At 54.4% G+C, this 23,840-nt stretch overlaps 1 protein-coding gene and 1 long non-coding RNA gene across 5 annotated transcripts; one reads left to right on the top strand and one right to left on the bottom strand.

Annotated features, from left to right (window-relative positions):
* Positions 1-1,418: 1,418 nt before the first annotated feature.
* Positions 1,419-23,657, top strand: PLCD1 (phospholipase C delta 1). Of its 4 annotated transcripts, none has more exons than XM_003826105.5 (15): positions 1,419-1,609; positions 10,778-10,942; positions 14,408-14,636; positions 19,479-19,608; positions 19,707-19,938; positions 20,591-20,792; positions 20,879-21,023; positions 21,101-21,250; positions 21,343-21,501; positions 21,723-21,882; positions 21,996-22,112; positions 22,518-22,696; positions 22,787-22,919; positions 22,991-23,140; positions 23,295-23,657. In XM_003826105.5, the coding sequence occupies exons 1-15, from the start codon at positions 1,576-1,578 to the stop codon at positions 23,378-23,380; spliced, it is 2,271 nt and encodes a 756-aa protein (XP_003826153.2). In that variant the 5' UTR covers positions 1,419-1,575; the 3' UTR covers positions 23,381-23,657. The 4 variants fall into 4 exon arrangements, with proteins under 4 accessions (XP_003826153.2, XP_063458331.1, XP_003826154.2 ...); XM_063602261.1 differs by having other exon boundaries at positions 1,453-1,609; positions 23,244-23,657; XM_003826106.5 differs by lacking the exon at positions 1,419-1,609 and adding an exon at positions 6,111-6,786.
* Positions 2,941-6,441, bottom strand: LOC134729890 (uncharacterized). The gene is made up of 3 exons (XR_010111420.1): positions 6,398-6,441; positions 3,617-3,685; positions 2,941-3,054 (listed from the first exon to the last, which is right to left on the bottom strand). It is a non-coding gene; the product is annotated as an uncharacterized LOC134729890 (long non-coding RNA).
* Positions 23,658-23,840: the final 183 nt, after the last annotated feature.

Genomic DNA, 23,840 nt, shown 5'->3' with positions numbered 1-23,840 from the left:
TAGGAAGAGGAGGGGGGCTTGAGGAGGCCTGATTTGCTGAGTACAGGGGCTTGCAGGCTCCAGGAGTATCAGAGGTGCAAGTGGTAGGCTCCAAGGCCTGAGGAGGCCTCCAGAGGGCAGAGAAGGGGACCCTTCTTCCCCACTCATCCCCTGTATGGAGGTCCAAAGTGATGCCTGCCAGTATGAATTTGCTCATCCCTCAGCAAACATGGAGTGTGGCCCTGGGCAGAAGGGAAACCAAGGAGGGACCTGACAGGCCTGCCCAGGGCAGGGGTGTTCGCACTGCAGGACAGGATTGGAGCTGAGTGCCAGGTAAGGGGTGAAGCCCCGTCTGTGGAGAGGGGGCATGCAGAGCAGGGGACTCTCCAAAGCCCAGAAGTCCTGATCCACTTTTAACCCCCAGAACCAGAAGACTGTCCTTCAGCTGTTTCACATCCCTTATTCAAGGCCACCTAGGGCCCAGAAGAGGAGGGATTGGGGTGAGCCCAGCCCCCTCCCCGCAGAGCTGGTCCAACTAGCTTTGCCTGACTCTCGCATTGGCCTTATCAGCCCAGGAGGCCTGGGTGGCTTCCTGGGAGGCCCTCTGGGGGCTCTCTGACACCAAGAGCCCAGTTTTCCCAAGGGACTCTCCAAAGGGGTGGTGGGCAACAGGATCTAGGGACCCTCCCAGGGTCTGTGGTGGGAGGGGTCTCTGGGCAACCTATAAAGGGGGTTTTCTGGGTCCCAAGAGTTAGGGGGTGGGTCTGCATAGGGACCTTGCCCAGACAGCCCCTTGGGAGGCCACCTGAAGAAGGGACCCTGGGGATCCTCCCCCTCGGCTGCATGGATCGCTGGGGTTTTGGGATATGAGTGGCTCAAAAGTGAAATCCGTGCACCTGCTTGCTTCCCCCTCCCACACCCCCAACACTCCACCAAAGGCACTCTTGGGGTTAGAAACCTCCCAGCGAGAGGGAAGGGGACCCTCCTCCCGACAAGGTCCAGGTATTGCTCTCTGAAGACCTTCTAATCGTGTCCGTGCACCCATTTCGCAGAAGGGAACGCGAACGCTGGGAGCTGCGGCTGGAATCCTGGACGCCGCGTCTCCCTAGCGCAGCAGCCCGGCTGGGCGTCGGACCTTACACGATCCCTTCCCCGGGATGACGCCGGATTCTTTCCAGCATCACCCCGACCCCAGCGAGGCGCCCACAACAGGGCGTGGGGCCCGGCCGCCCGCGGTAATGACAGGGCCCGCGGCCCGTGGGTGGCGGCGGCGGAGGAAGCTGGAGGGATCTGGCTATTTCTGGTCGGGGCGCGCCCGCTGGCCCGGGCCAGGGTTGACCAGTCCTCCGGGCCCCCAGCTCTGCCCTCCCTCTCGCGTCCCCAGAAGGGGGTGGGGAGAGACGCGGGTTGGCGGGCTCAGGGGGCGGGGGCGCAGGGCAGCGGGGGCGGGGCGGTGTCCCGGGACCACCCCCGGCCTCCTCCCACCGCGATCCATTCAGGTCCCTGCACCGCACTCCGCTCGGACCCCAGGCCGCCGGTGCTGTCGCTACTCAAGTGAGTCCCGCAGTGCCCCTCCCGCCGCGCCGCCCGTCGGGCATGGACTCGGGCCGGGACTTCCTGACCCTGCACGGTGAGTGCCTGGCCCGCGCGAGCGGGAGACCCTGCAGGGGTGGACGCCTGGAAAGCTGTTCCGGGCCCTGGACAGGGAGCCCCGAGCTCCTTCGGCCGCCTCCACACCACCCCGGGCCCGCCTCTCTGCCCCTTCTCCGGACTGGGAAAATCTCAGCCCGCGGCTCCCTGGGTGGGACTGCCGGGCACGACCCTGGGCGTTTCCAGGCTTGTCCGAGATCTAGCCCGGGGGGTGGGTGGGCGGGCGGTACGGGTCTAAAGACTTCCCTCCGCCTCGCGGACCCCCTTGTCCTGGTCATGAAAGTCTGGGCTCCACGATCCCGCTCGTACGGAGGGGCGGCGAAGGAAGGGAACAGCATCCAAGAACGACCAAAATTCTCCTTGCCCCATCCGGGCCGCCCCAGGGGCTCCCCAAAGCCTGGGCGTGCCTGAACCGCGTCAGGCCGCGCGGGTGTGGCGGAGCAGGGGCTAAGGGGGTGGGGAGAGGAGGTGTGCAAGGTTAACCGTGGTCGGGCCGTGCAGCCTTAACTGCCCAGCGCAGAATACTCAGCGATGCTCAGGCTGAAAGAAGCAGCACGATCCCCTCATCTGCGACCCTCCTTGGGGGACAGGGCCAGGTCTCAGCCGGAGCTGCCTGCTCCATCCTTTGTCCAGCGGAGCTTTGTTTCCTCCAATATGAGCCAGCTCTTTGCCCTTTCGCTGTCCCTCCAGCAGCGAGGGGAGCCTGGGCTCCCGAAGGCAGATCTGGAGGCCTTCTGGGAGGCGGGAGGTTGGGGAGGGTAACTTTGGGCGCCTCTTTGCTCCAGGACAGGCACTCACCCACTCTTGGTGGGGGCTTGCCCTTCTGCCCCCCCAGGTCACTTGCCATCTCAGCAAACCCTGCTCCTTTCATACGAATCACTGCTTTACTGTATATCCCTCTCTTTTTTAGTACCCTTGGGGTTGGAGGCTTTAGTGGCCACCACCCATCCATCTAAACTGTTCATGGACATAATAGATGGGAAAGAGAAGGGCAGAGTCCTCTAGCCTTCCACTAGAGTCCCCCTGGAATTTAGAGGGACTTAGAGATGTTCCCATCAGCCAGCCTCCAGTCTATCTCGTGTTCTGCAGTTGGCACAGACCTGGTCCTCCTGGCCCAGAGAGACCTTGCTCTGTGCCCAGAGCTGTTGCTTTTACACCAATAGCCTAGGCTCCTTAAAGCCACCTTGTCTAGATGAGTCATGGAGTCCCTGCCCCTTCCAGTGCTCCCTCTTCTTTCTTCAGGCCAGAGGTGTCTTTCGTGCGCCTGCCAGACTAGCAAGAAGGGAGGCTGGGCAGCTGAGAGGACACAGTGGACATCTCTGCTTTCTCTCTGACACAGCGTCATTCCTTGGCTCCTGTTGGAACAGGCTTCATCCTCAATGTCTGTGCCTTTGTCCAGTTTCTCTCCTGAGGCAGCCTTGATATCTTTTCCATGGAGGAAGACACATGGAGGCTCAGTCAGGACCTCCCAGTCCTGTGGCATAGGCTTGGCTGCCCTGGCCCACCCCATTTGAGACCAGCCTCCCAAATGCCTAACTCAGTCCAGCCTTTCCTGAAGGGTTGACATGAACACTGTGACCCCAAGCTGTTTTCCCTGAAGGCCCTGCCACTTCTAGCTCATCACCCAAAATTACCTCAACTGCCTTCTGTCCACACTGCAAACCAGATGGGGAAATAAGAACCTGTCAAGGAGAATTGTTGGTGGGAGGGGGTGATCACTGTGCCCTGTGCTGTTCCAGGTTGTCTACACTTGCATTGGAGAGTTTGCATCCGTTTCACAGTGTGGGTGCCCCAGCACTGGATGTGCTGCAGGACCACACTCTCTGGCTTAGGGCTCCACACTCTCTGGAAGGAGCCCAGAGGGACTCCTTCTATTGGTCTGGGGAGCTATGCGGCTCACCTAGATGTGACATGTCCCTTCTGTCCTCACCCCAGATGCATGCAGAAGTAATGTAGTTTACTGGCATAGATTCTGAAAGCAAAGTACCTGAGTTCAAGTCTTGGCTTTCTCATCTCAGATGAATCCCTTGACTTCTCTGTGTGTCAGTTTCCTCATCTGTAAAATGGGGGATAATACCATCTACCTCATAGGGTTGCTACGAAGATTGAATGAGATAATATCTACACAGCAGTTAGAACAGTGCCTGGTACCCAGTGAGTACTATGTTCCTGCAGGAGGCCCCCTCCCCAAATTTCTATGCCCCATGAGTTGCCATCTATAGTTCTTTGGGAGATGATGGGGGCATCATAAGGTAGTTCCTAGTCATGGAAAATAGGGCCAGAACTAGATTCAAGAGCGAGCCAGCCAGCTCTTTCTAGTGCCTCTGAAGCCCTCAGACTGATGCGACAGCATCCATCCTCCTTCCTTCACCTTACTTCCTCCACTCTTTATTCTGGCTATGCCTGGACTGGCTTCTCTAGCAAGTCCCCCGATGTGCCCAAAAGGACATTACCTCCCAGGGCCCTCCCCTCACTGAACACCCCCCACATACACACTAACTTTTCCTACACCCAATCCCTTTTGCCCCCACCCCTGCAAGAGGTGCCGTTTGTAAAAATAGAAAATAGAGGGGCCTCATCTTGGCCGCAGTAGACCTGGGCTCCAGTCCTAGCTTTGCTTCTACTTACTGTGGGTCTGAGAATCATCCATGGGATAGCAGTACATATTTCACAGTGGGTGTTGTGAACATAAACGCCAATGGGCATAGAAATTCTAGGTTGCCCCAAAAACCAGTCCTCCAAGAGATGATGATTCCAGAGCTCTTAGCAAGTTGGGGTGGCCAGCTCCTCACTCACCTATGTTCCAAAGCAGTCTGCCCCGGGCTTCCAGGCCCATGCTACACAGGCACACACTGATCCACACCAATCTTAACTTTTTGTGCCACAGACCACTTTGGCAGTCAGGTGAAGCCTGTAGACCCCTTCTCAGGATTATGTTTTTATTTATTTATTTGTTTATTTATTTATGAGACAGAATCTCACTGTCACCCAGGCTGGAGTGCAGTTTGCGCCATCTCGGCTTACCGAAACCTCCACCTCCCGGGTTCAAGGGATTGTCTTGCCTCAGCCTCCCAAGTAGCTGGGATTACAGGCGCCGGCCGCCACGCCCGGCTAATTTTTGTATTTTTAGCAGAGACGGGGTTTCTCCATGTTGGCCAGGCTGGTCTCGAACTCCTGACCTTAAGTGATCCTCCTACCTTGGCCTCCCAAACTGCTGGGATTACAGGTGTGAGCCACTGTGCCCGGCCAGGATCATGTTTTTAAATACAGAAAATAAAATACATAAGAATTCAAAGGAAGCCAATTATTTTGAGATGTTATTCTATCTACAGGTTCTTGAGGGGTCTTTGGTCTGGTTAAGAACCCCTGCGCAGTTTCTCCATAACACAGGCTCCCTTTGCACTCTGCTTCCCCTCTCCAAAGAATAGCTTTTAGTTCATATTTCAGCTCATCTACCTTGTCCATCTACTCACCTTGCTCATGATTTATTCTCTCTGATATGACCTTAGGCAAGTTACTCTGCGCTTCAGTTTCTTGTTATTACTGCTGTGCTTGTCTGTGCCAATAACTGGCTTTGCCAGTGACTCACTGTCAATGCTGGTGACTGGAGCTGCAGTGAAGCGAACTGGGGGAACTATTCAGAGGCTGAGAGTAAGAGTCAGTCCTCTGGGTGGTGTCCTGACCTTGGCACACAGTAGGGGCTCAATAAATAATTACTGGGTGAATGAAAGGGAAGTTGTGATGTACATGAAAGGACCCACTGTTCCCGAGCATATTGGCAGCAAAGTTTTGTGCAAAGTTACAGTCGTTCTCATGTATTCATGAAAGCCACCCTGGGTTAATGGGCTCATTTTAAGATCAGAATTTTTTCAAGAATTTCGTTTGCATCCGGCACCTTGGGGATTATCACTTTGGTGGTCAAACCGAGAGAAGCAAACAGGCCCACCTGAGCTTCACAAATGAGGCAACAGCAAGCTGAGTCGCAGTGAATTAGTTGAGCAATTGAAGTAAAATACTTGGGGGGGGCTCGGTGTCTGGCCCAGGCTCCATCCCCGGTCCCGCCTGACCTCGCCCCACTCAGGTCCCCGCTAGACTGCCGCCCACCTCCCACTGGGACTCCCCTCAGCTTTTCTCCCCAGACTCAGCCCTTCGGTTCTGCGCCAGCCTCAAAGGTGGCGTTAGAATTCGCCGCTCAGACTCCTTGGTCAGACCCCGCCCACACTGCCTCCCGGACCCTGGCTCCGCCCCCGCACCGCCTCCAAAGCCGAGGGCCCGCCCCTCCCTGCCTGGACACCGCCCTTCCAGTGCGGGATCCTCCCAGGCTCGCCTCCTGGGCCCCGGCCCCGCCCCCGGGCTGCTTCCTGGGTATGGCTCTGCCTCCACGTCGCCTCTGGAGCAGAGGCTCCCGGCCTGAGCTCCGCCTTTGAGCCTGGCCCCTCCTTCGCCCCGCTGCCTTGGCTCTGGCCCCGCCCCCAGGCTTCGACACAGATTTGCTTCCTGGGTTATGGATTTGTCCCACTCCGCCTCCGCGGGGCCCGGCACCTCCTCGGCCCCGCCTCCTGGGTTCTGGATCCACCCCCATCCCCACCCACGCCTCGACACCACTCTCGCCCCATCTCCAGGGGTCGTTAGTCCCACCCCTCTTGGATGGCCCAGCCTTTTGGGGTCTGACTCTGCCCTCCTTAGCCCAGATTTTCTTCTCGTCCCGCCTCCTGTATTCTGACTCCCCCCACTCATTTACTTTGCCTCGGTTTCGCTCTCGCCTCACCTTCAGGGGGCATAGGTCCCGCCGCTCGTGGACTAGCTCCGCCTCCTAGCGTCTGACTACCCCCTCAGCCCAGATTTCCCTCTCGTCCCGCCCCTCCGAAGTGCGCCCCGCCTCTCGAACTCTAGCTCCTCCCTCCCATTCCTGGACTCCGCCCCTGCACCCCTCCAAGGGCGACAGTTCCGCCCCCCGGACCAGAGCAGTGGGTGTTGTGAGCATAAAACACTGGAGGCGGCACTGTCCCGGACCCGGCTCCGCGCAGGCAGGGGCACTGTGGAGGGCCATGCAGTGCCTGGGGATCCGGATCCGGAGCCGGAGCCGGAGCCGCTCCAGGGAGCTCTACCTGCAGGAGCAGAGCCTTAAGGTGGCGGCACTCAATGGACGGAGGCTGGGTAAGGGGCGCAGAGCACTCCGAGATCTGCGGGGGAATGGGAAGGCAGCTGGAGCAGGACGCCGATCACTTGTCCCTTAACGCGGGGCCATTTGCCTTGGAGCCTTTAATTGGACATGTTTAGTACTTCTGTGAGTGTGTGGCCCACTGTGGGGCAGTGTTTGCAGGGGTAGCACGTCGGGGTGAGTACTAGGGTGATTAGTTACCCCTTCTCATTATTTAAGTCAGCCCTTCCAACGCTCCCCATCCCTTGTCACCCGACGCCTTCCTGTTTACAAATTTCTGAGGCACCGTGTATGTGGCCTGGTCTGTGTAACCAATGAGGTGATCTGCAAGAGTTTGTGCTTCAATATGATCCTGTGCAAAAGTGTGCCTGTATGTGATGGGTGTGACAGTGGTGATCTAGTATGGGACCCAGTGCCGACTGAGTAGTTCTGTCATGCCTGCGGTCTGTGGTGGGGCCACTGTACAGTGTGTAATGATGGTGATGGTGTGTAATGTTGTGAAACAAAGTGTGTGACATTGTGGCACTGAGGGTGGCTGCTTGTAACCCAGTGTGACAGCGTGTGATCTGTTGTGATACTGTTCAACTGAGTGTGACTGTATAACCAATGTGACAGTGGGTGACCTAGGGTGACTGAGTGGTTCTGTCATTCCATTATGGTGTGTGTGTTATATGGATTTTCTGATGTTCTTACTCTGTGGCAGTATGTCCCTTCACAGTGGCTGCGTAAAGTTTCATACCGCTGACCCTGTGGGTAAGCTACCTGCTTCTGAGTCCTGACTCCACCATGCAACTTCCTTGAGCCTCAGTTTCCTCTTGTGTAAAACAGCAATAATGACAGTGCCTTCCTCAGAGGGTTACTGAGAGAATTAAGTGCATGTGCTAAGAACAGTATCTTATTTAAATATTAACTATTATTATGGGAGCCTCTATCATCATCATCATGATGCTCTGGCACTATATGTTGTGTGGCTATGCATGACTAAGTGTGACACTGTGCAACTCCCTGTGACAGTGTGTAATTTTGGGGGGCAGTGTGTCATTGTGTGTGGCTCATTGTCTCTTTGAGGTTGTGTGAGTGGTGGTCTAGTGTGTGACTGTGTACTTGTGTGGCCATATCTGTGTAGCTGTGTATCGCTGTGGGTCCCAGGCCCAGTGTGTCTTCATTATGCATCACCCTAGGTATAGGAACAGGACTCCTGGCACCTCCCTCAGCTTCCCACTGGCACCTGCAACACCCTGTATGCCCCACCACATGGCCATCTCACTGTGCACAGCTAGCCTGGGCAGGCTGCAAGGTCAACCCAGGGTCAGCTCAAAGTCCCCTCGCCACGACCCTCCCACAGGAGGAGAAGCTATTAGATTGATGCAACAGTAATCACAGTTTTTGCTATTGAAAGTTTTTGCTATTACTTTCAATAGCAAAAACCGCGATTACTTTTGCACCAAACTAATATTATGACTGGGTTGAGTAGGGCTGGGTGAGGGGTGCCACAGACTTTCTGGGTGCTAAGGGAGCAAGGGTGGTGGGGCAGGCAGTCCAGAAGCTTCAGAAACAGAAGGGCCCCAAATGAGGCTAAGAGATGAGGGCACCTGCCCAGGTTTCCTAATGGTCCAGAGGGCTGTGGCTATCACCTTTCTGGAATTATCACCCTGGAACTGATGTCCACCTTTTAGAAACCATTGTTGGCAGCTGGGGGTTTATCTCTGCCTGACTGTAGATAGGGCCACAGCCTGGCTCCAGGACAGGATGAGCATGTCATCTCTTCATGGTGTTTTCCAGAACAGGAGGGTGGTGCTCAACTTCTACTTCCTGGCTCCCAGCTCCATTCCCATACATGCTGTTGGCAGTGGCTTGCCCTGATGTATGCCCAGCTTGTGGGGTGGGGTGCTGGCAGAGGGTAAGGAGATGTCCCTCTCAGCTTTAGAGGGACATCAGCCTTAGAAGGGATAGTGGAATTCCCCGCCGGAGGCCGGAGGTGGCCCTGTCCTCTGGCAGCCTGGGAACTCCCTTCTGCCTCCTCTTGTCTCAGGCTCCTCAGACGCAGCCAGTAGTTGGGAATATTCTATCAGAGCCCCCTTCTCTTCCACTGGGACTCCCCTTGGGCTAAGAGGGAGCTGCTCACGCTAAGGCACAACAGCTCATCAAGTGGGTGGACAGACCTGGGAGAAAGGTGGAAGAAGGTCACATCAGACTGTCACCCCTGAGGAGGCCCAGGGATGCCTCCCCTACACTGTTCTTAGCCCAGTGCTGATGGGGGAACAAAAGCAGAGAGAGGGAAGGGAGTTGCCTAAAGCTATAGGGGGTGGATGTTAGCACTGACCTCTATCCTGACTGGAAGCAGGAGACTGGGGAAGGATAAAGAGTGTGTGAGCAACTGAAGCCTGGGGAAGTGGTCCAGAGGGTTCTGTGAGCCCTGAAGATACGTGGGACAGGCTGGCTGGGGGAGGGGGTATGGATAAAATGGGAGAGGCCATCTGTTGTTGGGGATCTGGGCTCAGAAAAGAAAAGGCCTGTGGCTTCATGAGGGCTTCCCCACATAGGCTCAGGCTCAAGACCCTCAGACTAGACCCTTGGAGTCCCTGAGGCTGCCACTGTGCTGGAGCAGCAGGACAGAGATTGCTGATGGGCCACATAGTTCTAGGGAGAGAAGTGAAGTGGCCGATTGGCTCTCAATAGAGCTGGCTGCTGGACTTTGTACGTGGCTAGGGTGATACACGCACACATACGCCCTTATAGATGTTTCTATATTACACCAGTGGGTTACTAAGGGTTGGGGTCACTTTTATCAACTTTATCAGTTGGTACAGAACCTGCTGGGTGGTGAAGGCTCTGGCGTCCTTTTGATGCCTCCTGTCTGGGCCTGGTAGGACTGAGGGCATCGCATCTTTGGGAGCCCACGCCTCTGAGAGCAGCAAAAGAGTGGGGCAGGACTGGGGCAAGCAGCCAGGTTCCTCTCTGTGGGCTCTGGGACAGGACCTGCTCAGCTTCGGAAAGGGATGCACTGTGCCTTAAAGCTGCTGTATCCTGAGGGGTCCCAGACCCTGGGCACTCTGAGATGGGGCTGGGGCAGCGAAGGACAGGGCCATCCCAGCAGACCAAACACAGGCTACAGTGCACTCATCTGTCTCTTCTTGGGGCAAGGATCAGAGATCACTCATGTGGGCTCAAGTCAGAGGTGGGGGGGACAGCAAGGGTAAGGGTGGCAGAGATGGGCACAGGGGTCCCACAGCAACCACAATGTTGACACCAAGAACCCCAACTGCCATTATCTCGGGGCCTGCACAGATTCAGGCATCATCTCATTGAACCTAGAACTTCCCTTTGAGGTGGTTGCTGTTATTATCTCCATTTCATAGACAGGAAAGCAGAGGCCCAGCAGCATGAAGTCCCTTGCCCAGGTCACACAGCTTGTTGGGAAGGGCACCTGAACCTAGGCACAAATGATTCTGGAGCTATTGGAGTTGGGACATTGTTTGGCTCCATGACGCTCTGGGGTCCATTTCCATCTGTGTCTGTCCCCCTTTTGTCTCCCTGCTTTGCCTAACCTTTTGATCCCAGCTTCCTTCAGTTCACTCTGACTCCTAAGTGTGACCAGGAGGGGCTCACCTAATCTTTCAAAACCATCTTTCAGAACATTTCTTAGGGGGCTGGTCCTCTAGGAACCAGGGGTTCTTGAATTAACTGCCTTTCTTTTGTTCATTCAGCTGTGGGTGGCACGTCACAGTGTGTAAGTATGGTCTTGGGTGGGCAGGTGTCCCGTTTGCATGGTCACCCTAGCTGGCAATCAGGGATGACTTCCTGGAGGAGGGCAGGCTCTGGGAGCAGGTTGGAGCATGGGTGGAGGAGGGAGGAGTAAACAGAGCTGAGGATGAGGCTGGTGAAAAGTGGGCTCTGAGAGGGTCAAGGTGGGCATGGCCAGTGTGAGGCCTAGGGCATCAGGGAAACTAGTGGAGAAGGTGGCATCTTACTGGCTTTGATCCCCAGGCCTACAGGATGATGAGGATCTACAGGCGCTGCTGAAGGGCAGCCAGCTCCTGAAGGTGAAGTCCAGCTCATGGAGGAGAGAGCGCTTCTACAAGTTGCAGGAGGACTGCAAGACCATCTGGCAGGAGTCCCGCAAGGTCATGCGGACCCCGGAGTCCCAGCTGTGTGAGTGCCCTGGGGTCACAGGGGAGGGGATAGAGTGTGGAATCTGCTCAGGGCTGGGTAAATACAAAGGTCAGTCATGGATCAAAACCACAGATGGGAAAACTGAGGCCTGGCCTGGTGGGGCATAGGTCATTTATACAACCTGGGCTGGCAATGGGGAAACTGAGGCTGGCTGGGGTTGGAGAGCAGGGCCAGTTAAATTGCCCGTCGGGAAATTGAAGCCTAGTCTGGACTGGAGAGGGCAGTCATGGAACGAGGACCACAGATGGAGATGGCAAAGCTTTTGAGGGATGGGGATACTTAACCATGACCACAGATGGGGACAGACAGGCTCAGAAGCAGGGAGGGAGTTGGACGGTGGCCCAAGGTCCCGGCAGATAAGGTACTTCCGGGGTTGAGTGGCCAGGTGGGAGCTAGGGCTGCAGGAGGCAGCTCCTCCCTGGGACTGGAGCCACAGGAGGGGTGTTAGGGCAGAGCAGGACTGGGACACACAGAGGCCACTGCTGGAGAGCCCTTGTGGGTCTGAGGGCATTCTGGAAGCTTCTAAAAAGACCAAGGAACCCAAGTCTCAGGCCATAAATGGAGAGAGCCTCCTGCAAGGCCTCAGGGAGAAGAAAGCTCTGCTCACTTCACTCAGTTCTCTCCCTTTAAGGGAGAGAATTCCCTAAAGATCCTGTAAAGTGAGATGTCTCCCTCTATGCCTTTACTTGGTGGGGAAATTTTAGACTGATGCTGTACAGTTGAACAATGATGGAAATGTTCTATATCTGCACTGTCCAGCATGGGAGCCACTAGCCACTTGTGGCTATTGATTGAGACCTTGAAATGTGGCTAGTGTGACTGCCGAACTGAATTCTCAATCTTATTTAATTTTAACTAATTTATATTTAAATAGCCCCAGGTGGCTAGTGGCTGCTGAATTGGACAGTGCGTATAGATCATTGCAGCCTGGGTTTCACATAGCCAGGCCCCTGGAGATCCCTCGCCCATTCTCCTGCCATTGGCTGAGGTGTGGGTGGGGAGATGGGGGCAGGTCTATGGGGAGTGAGACTGGACATGGGTGATAAGCCCAGGTAGGAGGAGAGCATAAGGAAGGGGAGGATCACCCCACCGAGGGTGCCTTTCACCCAGGAAGGGTCTGCCTTGCCTCAGGACACTGGACAGGACCCTGAGAAGGTATGGCCTGCCAACCTGTGGCCAGTGGAGGGGCTGAAGGTAAGGCAGGACAGGAGCAGGGCCAGTTGCAGAAAGCCGGCTGGGTCCTTGGGGCTGTGAGCCATGGAAGATTTCTGGGCAGGGCAGGGTCTGAGGGGTAGGGGCTCCAGAACATTCTGAGGAAACCACATGGAGCCCCAGCTCAGCCTGCTGCCACACTGTACAGGAGTGACCGCCTGACCTTTTCTCTGTGGCGCCAGACAGGCTCCTTCATGGGGCTCTTGCCCTGATATGGGATTTCCTGTTAGATGCTGGTGGGTGGGAGCACAGTGAGAATGGGGATCTTATACTCTGAGCCCTGGGGATTCCCTGGAGCCCACCTACCTACCGATACATATGGATGACTCCCAGTGTGTGCCTAGCTCTTGGAAAGTGTGAGGGGGGAGATAGAGGAGTGGAAGACCCAGGCCTTTCCCCGCAGGAACCACATTTGAGCTGGCGAGAGGAGGACCTTGTATTGGGACAGCTGTGAGCAGATGGGCAGGAAGGACATTGCAGGCAGGAGGCCCAGTGTGAGCCAAGGTGCAGGGTGAGGAGGAGGAACAGGCATGAATGGGAGGCTGAGGGGCTGCGTCCTGCCAGGAGGAGGGGCTGCAGGGAGCCAGGTCCAGGGTCAGGGAGCCAGGTGTGCGCAGGTATGGAGCAAGGCCTGAGGGGGCTTTCTGCTGGTCAGACGCCTGAGACGGGTCTCGTGCTGAGCCTGCTTTGTTGGCTGCCTCCCTTCTCTGGGTGAGTGGTGAGACTGTTGTCTTCAATTGCTCTTTAACCTGGAAAACAGAGGCCAGGTGAGGGAGGCCTGGAATAGCCTCCCCTTCTGCCCAGTTTTCTTTAGCTCTGCTTCCTGCTTTTTAAGTCTCCCCAATCCTGCCACTACTACCCACCCCCATGACTCTGGTTCCCAGAGGCCAAAGGTGTTATCAGCAGTGAAGGCATCTGGACTTTCTCTCTGTGTGGGTGAGGGCGCTGGCCTTGGGTGGGGGTCCCATGGCTCAGGCTTCCTGTTTTCATTCCTGACCCAGGCAGCTGCAGCTGCACCCTGTGTGCGGCCGTGTGGGTCACCAGGGGCTGCAGGTAGAGGGATTAAGCCGTGCTATCCTCTGTCCCCCACATGGCCCTGGGCTCATGTGTCCCACTCCTCAAAGCCTGCAGCCCAGGCTGGCACATGTTACATCTGTGGGGCCTGCAGGTGGCTAGGAGGCCCCTGGGCGCTCAGAGTGGGTGGGCACAGGGAGGGACAGGTGGACTTCAGCTAGAACCATCTAGGAGCCAGGACAGATGGATGAGGATGGCTCAGGATGGAGGTATGGCAGGGGCAGAGCCTGGATCCTGCTGCTGGGAGGCACAGCATGAGCCTGACTGGAAGAACTGGCTCCTGGCCAGGCCATGGAGGGCACATTGGAAGCGGGGGTAGACAGGGCCTGGCATCTCCCTGAAGCTTGGAAGGCTGGGTGTGAGGGGAGGGCCCTCCCCTTGGCTCCCCTAAGGGCAGAATGATGTAATCTCTCAGAACCCTGCAGGAGACCCTCCAGTTTGCCTCTTGGGACTGGGGAAGGCAGAGTCTTCCTGTACCCCCTGCCAAGGGGCTCCCTGAAGTCAGGACACACACAGCTGCACACAGGGCATGACCCTGTCTCCTCTCCCATGCAGGGCTTCTCCCTCTGTCTTCGGCCCTCTGCCCATAGACCCCAGGGCTGGGGCTAACTGAGGGTGGTTCCAGTCTCTTGAATGTTCAGGAGAGGGGCCTGGTGGCTCCTGTGGCTTTATCGGGTCAGGACAGACCCAAAGTCCAATACAGTCAGAAGGGTGCATGGCCCTTCTCTGTCATGGGCCCCACACTCCAGAGTGGTCTATCCGCATCTCTAAGAGCCTTGCCCTGCTCCAGTCCTCTCCCTGGAGCCCTGCACCCCCCATCACCGAGAGAGCAGGCCTGGGGTCCCAGGTGCCTTTTCCGCCCTAAAGTCTGTCTTTCTCTCACTCTCTGTCTCTCCCTGTGCGTCTCCACTGTGCCTGCAATGACTGTGTCTCATGCTCTGTCTCCCCCTCAGTTTCTGTCTTCCTTTCTCCTTTTTGTCCCCCATTTGTCCAACCTCCTGCCCCTCTCCTTTCCTTCTGGACTCAAGGCCTGAGCTCCGGCCCTGGCTCTGTGTCTCCAAGCCATGCCCCTCTCTACTGTGGCCTTGGCCATGTCAGGGTCAGGGACTGACCTCACAGCATTCTCTCCCTCTCTCCTCCACCATCCCCCTCTCGCAGTCTCCATCGAGGACATTCAGGAGGTGCGAATGGGGCACCGCACGGAGGGTCTGGAGAAGTTCGCCCGTGATGTGCCCGAGGACCGCTGCTTCTCCATTGTCTTCAAGGACCAGCGCAATACACTAGACCTCATCGCCCCATCGCCAGCTGATGCCCAGCACTGGGTGCTGGGGCTGCACAAGATCATCCACCACTCAGGCTCCATGGACCAGCGTCAGAAGCTACAGCAGTATCCTTTTCGTGGCAGTAGGTCCAGGCCTGGCTTGTGGACACTGGCTGTGGTTATCCCCAGGGCAACTTGGGTATGGAAGCTGGTTTAGGTACTTTGGGCTGCCATAACAAAATATCATAGGTGGCTTAAACAGCATAATTTATTTTCTCACAGTGTGGAGGCTGGAAGTCCAAGGTCAGGGAGCCAGTATGGTCAGAGCCTGGTGAGGGCTCTCTCCTTTGCTGGCAGATGACTGTCTTCTTGCTGTGTCCTCACATGGTGGGGAGAGAGAGACTAGGTTCTCTGCCATCTCTTCGTGTAAGGGCACTAATCCCAGTGCGGGTGCCCCACCCTCATGACCTCATCTCAACCAAGTTATCTTCCAAAGGCCTTGTCTCCAAATATCATCACATTGGGCATTAGGGCTTCAACATATAAATTTTGGTGAGTTGGGGGGTGGGGTATGCAATTCAGAAGGAAAGGAGGGAAGATACATGAAGCCCTCTTTGGTCTAGTCTGACCAGAGCCCAAATAGCTCTGCTGCTCCCTGATACTCCCTGTGTCCCCGTCTGTCACCAGCATGGAGTTGGGGGTCTGGGGAGCCTGAGGGGAGCAGCCTGCTGCAATGGGAGACCAGTCTTGGATGTTTTAATCATGTTTTCTAGAGTTACCACACGATTTCCCTCTGGGAGTTGGGAGGCCATGGTACCCTCCTGTGCCATTCTTTGGGGAGTGATCAAGTTCCCCTGGGTCTGGTGTGTAGGCCAGCCTGTGAGCTCAAAACAAGTTAACTTCAGCATTTAGTTACACAATGACACACTGGTTTATGATTCGAAGTGGTCAGGCTTCTGGCATGTATGGATTAGGGTGGAGCCAGCTCTCTCCATTTTTTATGGCAGCTTTATTGAGGTATAATTCACATACCATATAATTAACCCTTTTAAAGTGTTGAACCTGATTCAGTGCTTTTTAGTATATTCACAGAATTGTGCAGCCATCATCACAATCAATTTTAGCACATTTCCATCACCCCAGAAAGAAACACTGTACCCCTTAGCAGTCACTCCCCATTTCACCTCAACCCCCAGCCCTAGACAGCCACTAATCTACTTTCTGCCTCTATACACTTTCCTGTTCTGGGCATGTTACAGAAACGGAATCATGGAGTCTTTTGTGACTGGCTTCTTTCATTTAGCATGATGTTTGCAATGATCATCCATGTTGTAGCCTGTGTCAGTACTTCATTCCTTCCAATTGTCTAGTAATATGCTACTGTATGGATAGACCACATGTATCTCTTCACCAGGTGATGGACATTTAGATTGTTTCCACTTTGGGGCTTTTATGAAGAATGCTGATACTAACATTCGTGTATAAGTTTTGGTGTGTATATATGTTTTCATTTCTCTTGGAGTAGAATCGCTGGGTCATATGGTAACTATGTTTAACCTTTTGAGAAACTGCCAAACTGTTTTCCAAACAGGCTGCATCAATTTACATTCCCACCAGCAGTATACGAGGGTTTCAGTTTTCCATGTCCTTGACAACACTACATTTGTCTTGATTATAGACACCCTGTGGGTATGAAGTGGTATCTCATTGTGATTTTGATTTGCAGTTCCCTAATGATTAGTGATATTGAGCATTTTTCCACGTACGTTTATATATCTTCTTTGGAGAAATATCTATTCAGGTCCTTTGCCCATTTTTTGGATCATTTGTCTTTTTATTATTGAGTTGTAAGAGCTCTTTATATATTCTAGATACAAGTCTTTTATGAGATTTATGCTTGCAAATAATTTCTCCATTCTGTGGGTTGTCTTTTCTCTTTCTTGATGGGTTTTTTTAGGCTAGAAAAGTGAAATAGTGAGAGTGGAGAAGGAACAAAGAAATCTGGAACTGCTTGTGATCAATTAGTTGTAAACACCCCTGCACTCAGATCAGCCTCTTGATATTCTTTGAAGCACAAAAGTTTTTGGTTTTGATGAAGTGTAATTCATATACTTTATTTCTTTTGTTGTTTATTTTTTTTGGCATCATATTCACGAAAGCTTTGCCTAATCCAAAGTTCTGGGATTACAGCAGTGAGCCACTGCGCCGGGCCTGAATTCTCAATTTTATTCTGTTTGTCTATATGTCTGTCCTTGCACCACTACCACAATATTTTGGTTTCTGTAACTTTGTAGTAAGTTTTGAAATAAGGAAATGTGAGTTCTCTAAATTTGTTTCTGTTTTTTTTTTTTTCCAATATTGCTTTAGCTATTCTGGGTCCCTTGAGTTTCTATACGAATTTTAGGATTAGCCTGTCAATTTCTGCAAAGAAGCCAGCAAGATTTTGATAGGGATTATATTGAATGTATAGATCAATTTGGAGCATATTCCCAGTATAATAATGTCAAGTCTTCTGATCCATGAACATGTAATTCTTTCCATTTATTTATGTCTTCTTTCATTTTTTTTCAACAGTGCCTTATGGTTTTCCAGGTTTTGCACTTAAACAATTTCTTTAAAAGCATTTTATTCACTTTGCTGCTACTGTAAATGGAAATGTTTTCTTAATTTCACTTTCAAATTTTTCATTGCTGGTGTATATCCACTCCTTAGGGGACACATTTTGAGCCCTGTTAATTTCCTTTTCTGTGTGCTTTTGAGCATTTGAAAGACTTTTAAGTGTTATTTCTCAATGGCACATCTGCCTGATTGTGAGCTTTTTAAAAAGCCCAATTCTATGGCATTTTTGTCATAATCCCACCTTTGGCAGAGTCTTGACCTTGGACAGTCTCATGCCCTCTGCAGAGTCCTGCTGCCTAGACCTTAAGATCATAAAGCCATTCTAATTTATAGTGCATACACTCAGTGGAACATTATACAGTCATTAAAGCTGTTTATGGAGACTACACTAACACAGGGAAATAATTATGATATAATGTTACACAGAAAATGGACTACAAATGTATGATTTCCATTATTTTTGGCAGATGCATCATTAGGAAAATTAAAATCCGGGCGGGGCGCAGTGGCTCACGCCTGTAATCCCAGCACTTTGGGAGGCCGAGGCAGGTGGATCACCAGGTCAGGAGATCGAGACCATCCTGGCTAACATGGTGAAACCCCGTCTCTACTAAAAAATACAAAAAATTAGCCGGGCGTGGTGGTGGGCGCCTGTAGTCCCAGCTACTTGGGAGGTTGAGGCAGGAGAATGGCGTGATCCCGGGAGGCGGAGCTTGCAGTGAGCCAAGATTGCGCCACTGCACTCCAGCCTGGGTGACAGAGCGAGACTCCGTCTCAGGAAAAAAAAAAAGAAAAAGAAAATTAAAATCCAGAAAGGCTGGGCTCGGTGGCTCACACCTCTAGTCCTAGCACTTTGGGAGGCTGAGGCAGGTGGATTGCTTGAGCTTAGGAGTTCGAGACTAGTCTGGGCAACATGGCAAAACCCCCTCTCTACAAAAAATACAAAAATTAGCCAGGCATAGTGGCATGCACCTGTAGTTCCAGCTACTTAGCAGACTGAGGTGGGAAGATTGTTTGAGGCTGCAGTGGGCCATAATCATGCCACTGCACTCAAGCCTGGGCAACAGAGCGAGACCCTGTCTCAAAAAACCAAATAAATAAATAAATTGCAGAAAAAAATATTAGGAGGAAAATGCAAATATCAGAAGCTTCTGGAGGAGGTAGGTAGATCTTTAAAACTTCATTATAGGCTGGGTGCCGTGGCTCACACGTGTAATCCCCGCACTTTGGGAGGCCAAGGCGGGTGGATCACTTGAGGTGAGGAGTTCAAGACCAGCATAGCCAACATGCTGAAACCCCGTCTCAACTAAAAATACAAAAATTAGCCGGGCATGGTAGCATACGCCTGTAATCCCAGCTCCTCAGGAGGCTAGGGCAGGAGAATTGCTTGAACCCAGGGGGCAGAGGTTGCAGTGAGCCGAGATCGCGCCAGTGTACTCTAGCCTGGGCAACAGAGCAAGACTCCATCTCCAAAAAAAAAAAAAACTTCATTCTAACATATATATGTTTTCCAAATTGTATATATATGGGTATAGATGTGGAAAAGAATAATTATGACAGAAAGCCAGGTGAAAAAAATCAAGTTTAGAATGGTCCAGCCAAGCACGAGATTCGTGTGCTGAAGGGCTATTCAGCAGGTGGAATATCCATTTCTTTAGTGTTGGATATTTATTATTATACATTATATGTTGAAAACCAGTCCAGATGGCTCATATCTGTAATCCCAGCACTTTGGGAGGTCAAAGCAGGAGGATTGCTTGGGCCTAGGAGTTTGAGACTAGCCTGGGCAACATAGGGAGACCCTGTCTCTACCAAAAAAAAAAAAGCCAGGCGTGGTGGTGCGGTGCACACCTGTAGTGGGAGGATCACTTGAGCCTGAGAGGTCTAGGCTGCAATGAGCTGTGATTGTGCCACTGCACTCTAATCTGGGCGACAGAGTGAGATCTTGTCAAAAAAAAAAAAAAAAAAAAGAAAAGAAAAAGAAAAGGAAAACCAGAAGGATATACTTTGGAATGTTGATAATATTTATCCCTAGGTGATAGACTACGGGAGATTTGTTTGATTGTTTACTTTTCTGCATTTTCTAAATTGTCTACAGTGGGCCCTTTTGTAGTAAGAAAAGAAATGTTTTAAAAATTTTGAAAGGTTTGAAAACCAGCAAATAGAAAAAGACCCCTTAACGGGACGTAACATTTTCCTCTGAAGAGGCCACTGAAACATGGATGTGTAGTAAGTCAGGCCTGCAGGGAGCTGTGGCTATAGGTGGCTTCAGCTGGAGCCATCCATGGCTCTGGCTGGGACCTTGGTGGGTTCCAGGGTTCCTGGGTTCTTTCCTTACTTCTTGCCCAGCTGGATTCACTCCTGCTTGCGAAAAGCTGACAAAAACAAGGACAACAAGATGAGCTTCAAGGAGCTGCAGAACTTCCTGAAGGAGCTCAACATCCAGGTGGACGACAGCTATGCCCGGAAGATCTTCAGGGTGAGGCAGGAAGTGGGGGCTGGGGCTGCCTGTCCATGGGGCCCTTGACCCCGGCCCAAGGCCTGCTCTGATCCCACTCGGCTGTCCTGGCTCTGCAGGAGTGTGACCACTCCCAGACAGACTCCCTGGAGGACGAGGAGATTGAGGCCTTCTACAAGATGCTGACCCAGCGGGTGGAGATCGACCGCACCTTCGCCGAGGCCGTGGGCTCAGGGGAGACTCTGTCGGTGGATCAGTTAGTGACGTTCCTGCAGCACCAGCAGCGGGAGGAGGCGGCAGGGCCTGCGCTGGCCCTCTCCCTCATTGAGCGCTACGAGCCCAGCGAGACTGGTGAGAGCCTGACCAGGGCCTGCTACCTGCAGTCGCAGGGCGGCACTGGGCTGGGAGACCCCTGGGGAGACTGCAGCCAGAAAGAAGGGAACCGGAGGGAAGGGGCTGCCTCAGCCAGCCCCGGGGCCCTGCTCCACACTTTCTGGTCCTATGAAAGCCGGCAGATGAGAGACAGGGCTCTGGCATCCCTGCCCTTCTCTGGTCCTGTTTCCCTCTTGGCACCTCCTTCAGGGGGCTTTGAGGACCCCTTCTTCAAGAAACAAGAGAGATGGCTGAAAAGCAGATGCTACTCCTGCTTCTTTTTTTTTTTACTCATTCTTGGCCCAGCTTTGAGATGTGATAGAGCAGAGAAGATGGGTCCCTGCCCTGGAGGGGGCTCCAGTCTGGAGGTACAGAGAACGGGGAGATGACACCCTGTCCTCAGGGGTCTTAGAGTGTGCAGACAGGGGAGGAGGAGGAGACAGGGCCCCACTCTGGAGTAGCCACAGTCTGGTCAAGAGCCTCAGACTTATCCTAATTCCAAGAGCTCTGGAAGACTGGCTCAGGACAGGCAGGCAAGCGGGTTCAGAGGGCTCCTCTGTCCAGATGGGTGGGCAGCCAGGAGCGCCTGCTGGAGGCTGGCTCTGACGGGCAGTGGCCTCCTCCCTCCCAGCCAAGGCGCAGCGGCAGATGACCAAGGACGGCTTCCTCATGTACTTACTGTCGGCTGACGGCAGCGCCTTCAGCCTGGCACACCGCCGTGTCTACCAGGACATGGGCCAGCCGCTTAGCCACTACCTGGTGTCCTCTTCACACAACACCTACCTGCTGGAGGACCAGCTAGCCGGGCCCAGCAGCACTGAAGCCTACATCCGGTGCTGCTCAGGGAAGCCTTGGGTCGGGAGTCTGGGTGGGACCCGGGACAGGACCTGGAGGGTCCTAGCCACCACCCTCCCCGCAGGGCACTGTGCAAAGGCTGCCGATGCCTGGAGCTTGACTGCTGGGACGGGCCCAACCAGGAACCAATCATCTACCACGGCTATACTTTCACTTCCAAGATCCTCTTCTGCGATGTGCTCAGGGCCATCCGGGACTATGCCTTCAAGGTGGGAGTGCCCCTGGCAGGTGAGGAGTGGGATGCTAGGGGTGGCCCACCACTCCTAATGTGCCCTTGGGCCTCCAGGCGTCCCCCTACCCTGTCATCCTATCCCTGGAGAACCACTGCACACTGGAGCAGCAGCGCGTGATGGCGCGGCACCTGCACGCCATCCTGGGCCCCATGCTGTTGAACCGACCACTGGATGGGGTCACCAACAGCCTGCCCTCCCCTGAGGTGTGTGGTGGGGATGGGGGATCCCTGGGGGAGGGTGGGGAGCCTAGCCGGGGCGCTAGGCGTGTCTTGACCAGTTGCCCCTCCCCACCTAGCAACTGAAGGGGAAGATCCTGCTGAAGGGGAAGAAGCTCGGGGGGCTCCTGCCCCCTGCAGGGGAGGGTGGCCCTGAGGCCACTGTGGTGTCAGACGAAGACGAGGCTGCTGAGATGGAGGATGAGGCAGTGAGGAGCCGTGTGCAGCACAAGCCCAAGGTTTGAGGGGGAGCTGTGGGGTGGGGCAGCCCGGGCCTTCCCCATCCCCTCACCCCTGGGAGGTCTGCCTTGTCTCAGTTCTCTGTGGCTGCCACTCAGACCCTCTGCCCCGCTCTCTCTGTCTGTCTCCCTCTGTCTCTCCGCGCCTGGGTTTCTGGCTTTCTCAGTGCCTACCCTGCCCCAACCACTGAATCTAACCCGGGCCTCCCCGTGGCCCCCAGGAGGACAAGCTCAGGCTAGCACAGGAGCTCTCTGACATGGTCATTTACTGCAAGAGTGTCCACTTTGGGGGCTTCTCCAGTCCTGGCACCCCTGGACAGGCCTTCTACGAGATGGCGTCCTTCTCTGAGAACCGTGCCCTTCGACTGCTCCAAGAATCAGGTGAGGCCTGGCTCCCCACCACTCCCTTGCTCTGTTACAGAGAGAATTGGCAGGGCAGGGCTTGGGCCTCACCAGGAGGCCTCCACTGCTGACTGAACCACACCTCCCCTCAGGAAACGGCTTTGTCCGCCACAACGTGGGGCACCTGAGCAGAATCTACCCGGCTGGATGGAGAACAGACTCCTCCAACTACAGCCCCGTGGAGATGTGGAATGGGGGCTGCCAGATTGGTATGGGCTGGCTGGGGCTGGAGGAGGCCTGGAGGAGGGTTTCAGTCCCAAGGCCGGGGGCCTGGAGCCTTGAAGGCCATGCAGTGGAGCTCTGAGGACCCAAGCAGGGTCAAATGCAGGGGCTTGTGGAGCTGGTAATATCAGTCTGGAAATATCTGCCCACCAGCATGTCACAGTGTCTGAAACCTCATTAGCACACTAGTCCTTTGAATTCTCACACCAGGAATGGAAGGTGTGGTTAGCATGGTGGGTCACTGAGGGTGGCAGGAGGGCAGCAGGCATTGGAGTGATGCTGGGCCCTGCTAACTCACCATGTGACCCTAGGCCTTAGTGTACCCTGAGCAGGCTGTGCTCTAGGGCCCCAGGGCCAGCCCACAGCCTGTGACTGCTCTGTCCTGCCTGTAGTGGCCCTGAATTTCCAGACACCTGGGCCAGAGATGGACGTGTACCAGGGCCGCTTCCAGGACAACGGGGCCTGTGGGTACGTGCTGAAGCCCGCCTTCCTGCGAGACCCCAACGGCACCTTTAACCCCCGCGCCCTGGCTCAGGGGCCCTGGTGGGCACGGAAGCGGCTCAACATCAGGGTACGCCGGACCTAGGAGGGACAGGTGCCCACGGACCTCCCTTCCCCGCTACCACTCCTGAACTGTCCATTGTCCTCTGCCTTTCCTCAGGTCATTTCGGGGCAGCAGCTGCCAAAAGTCAACAAGAATAAGAATTCAATTGTGGACCCCAAAGTGACAGTGGAGATCCATGGTGTGAGCCGGGACGTGGCCAGCCGCCAGACTGCTGTCATCACCAACAATGGTAAGTGCTGGGCCTGGGCTGGGCTACTAGGGCTGGTGTCCATGCTGTTGATATGGTGCCTGTCCCCCTAGGTTTCAACCCATGGTGGGACACGGAGTTTGCGTTTGAGGTAGTTGTGCCTGACCTTGCCCTCGTCCGCTTCTTGGTGGAAGATTATGATGCCTCCTCCAAGAATGACTTCATTGGCCAGAGTACCATCCCCTTGAACAGCCTCAAGCAAGGTGAGTGTCAAGAGAAGGGGATGGCCAAGGTGGTGGGAAGCAGGGCCTGGCGTCTCTTGGGCTAGGGCTGGCTGTCCCTTGACGCATCGCCCCCCCTCCCCAGCTGAGTGACCAGAACTCTCTCTGTGTTCCCTCCTGCCTGTCCACCCACCAGGATACCGCCATGTCCACCTCATGTCTAAGAACGGGGACCAGCATCCATCAGCCACCCTCTTTGTGAAGATCTCCCTCCAGGACTAGGCTGGAGGAAGCCAGTGGGGTCCCCCCTGAGTGGGCTGGGCCTTCTGTCCACATGTGGGGACAGGGCTGGTGTGGCTGCTCCCAGCCTCTTGCTCAGAGCTAGGCCCCCAAACTGCCTTCAGCTCTAACATAGTGTCTGCTGCTGCCTCCCTGGGGACCAGGAGCTAGCCCAGTCCCTGGAGCTGTCCTTCATTCCGTTAGGAATAACACTGCAGCCCTCTCCACCCTCCGGCCAGCGAGTGGTCAAGGGTTTTTATAAAAATCATGATAAGATTAAGCCTTGTGGTCTCTTTACCTGGATGCCAGAAAAATCCCCTGTGAAGCATGTGTGTGTGTGTGTGTGTTTGTGTGTGTGTGTGTGTGTGTGTCCCCATGTCCTAGAGTGCTGGAGCCCTAGCACCTCACTCTCCACCTTCCTTGCACATAGTTGAGTAGGGCAGGGGTATCTGGAGAGACCAAC

Source organism: Pan paniscus, chromosome 2, assembly GCF_029289425.2.
Source record: "Pan paniscus chromosome 2, NHGRI_mPanPan1-v2.0_pri, whole genome shotgun sequence".
NCBI classification, from domain to species: Eukaryota; Metazoa; Chordata; class Mammalia; order Primates; family Hominidae; genus Pan; species Pan paniscus.
This window is presented reverse-complemented; position numbering and strand designations above follow the sequence as displayed.

Excerpts from the sequence above, each read along its gene's own strand:
- PLCD1 (XM_003826106.5), top strand. The coding sequence starts at position 6,678 with ATGCAGTGCCTGGGGATCCGGATCCGGAGCCGGAGCCGGAGCCGCTCC. Across the intron at positions 21,251-21,342 it reads ACAGCCTGCCCTCCCCTGAG|CAACTGAAGGGGAAGATCCT; the intron begins GTGTGTGGTGGG and ends CTCCCCACCTAG. Across the intron at positions 22,113-22,517 it reads GAATGGGGGCTGCCAGATTG|TGGCCCTGAATTTCCAGACA; the intron begins GTATGGGCTGGC and ends TCCTGCCTGTAG.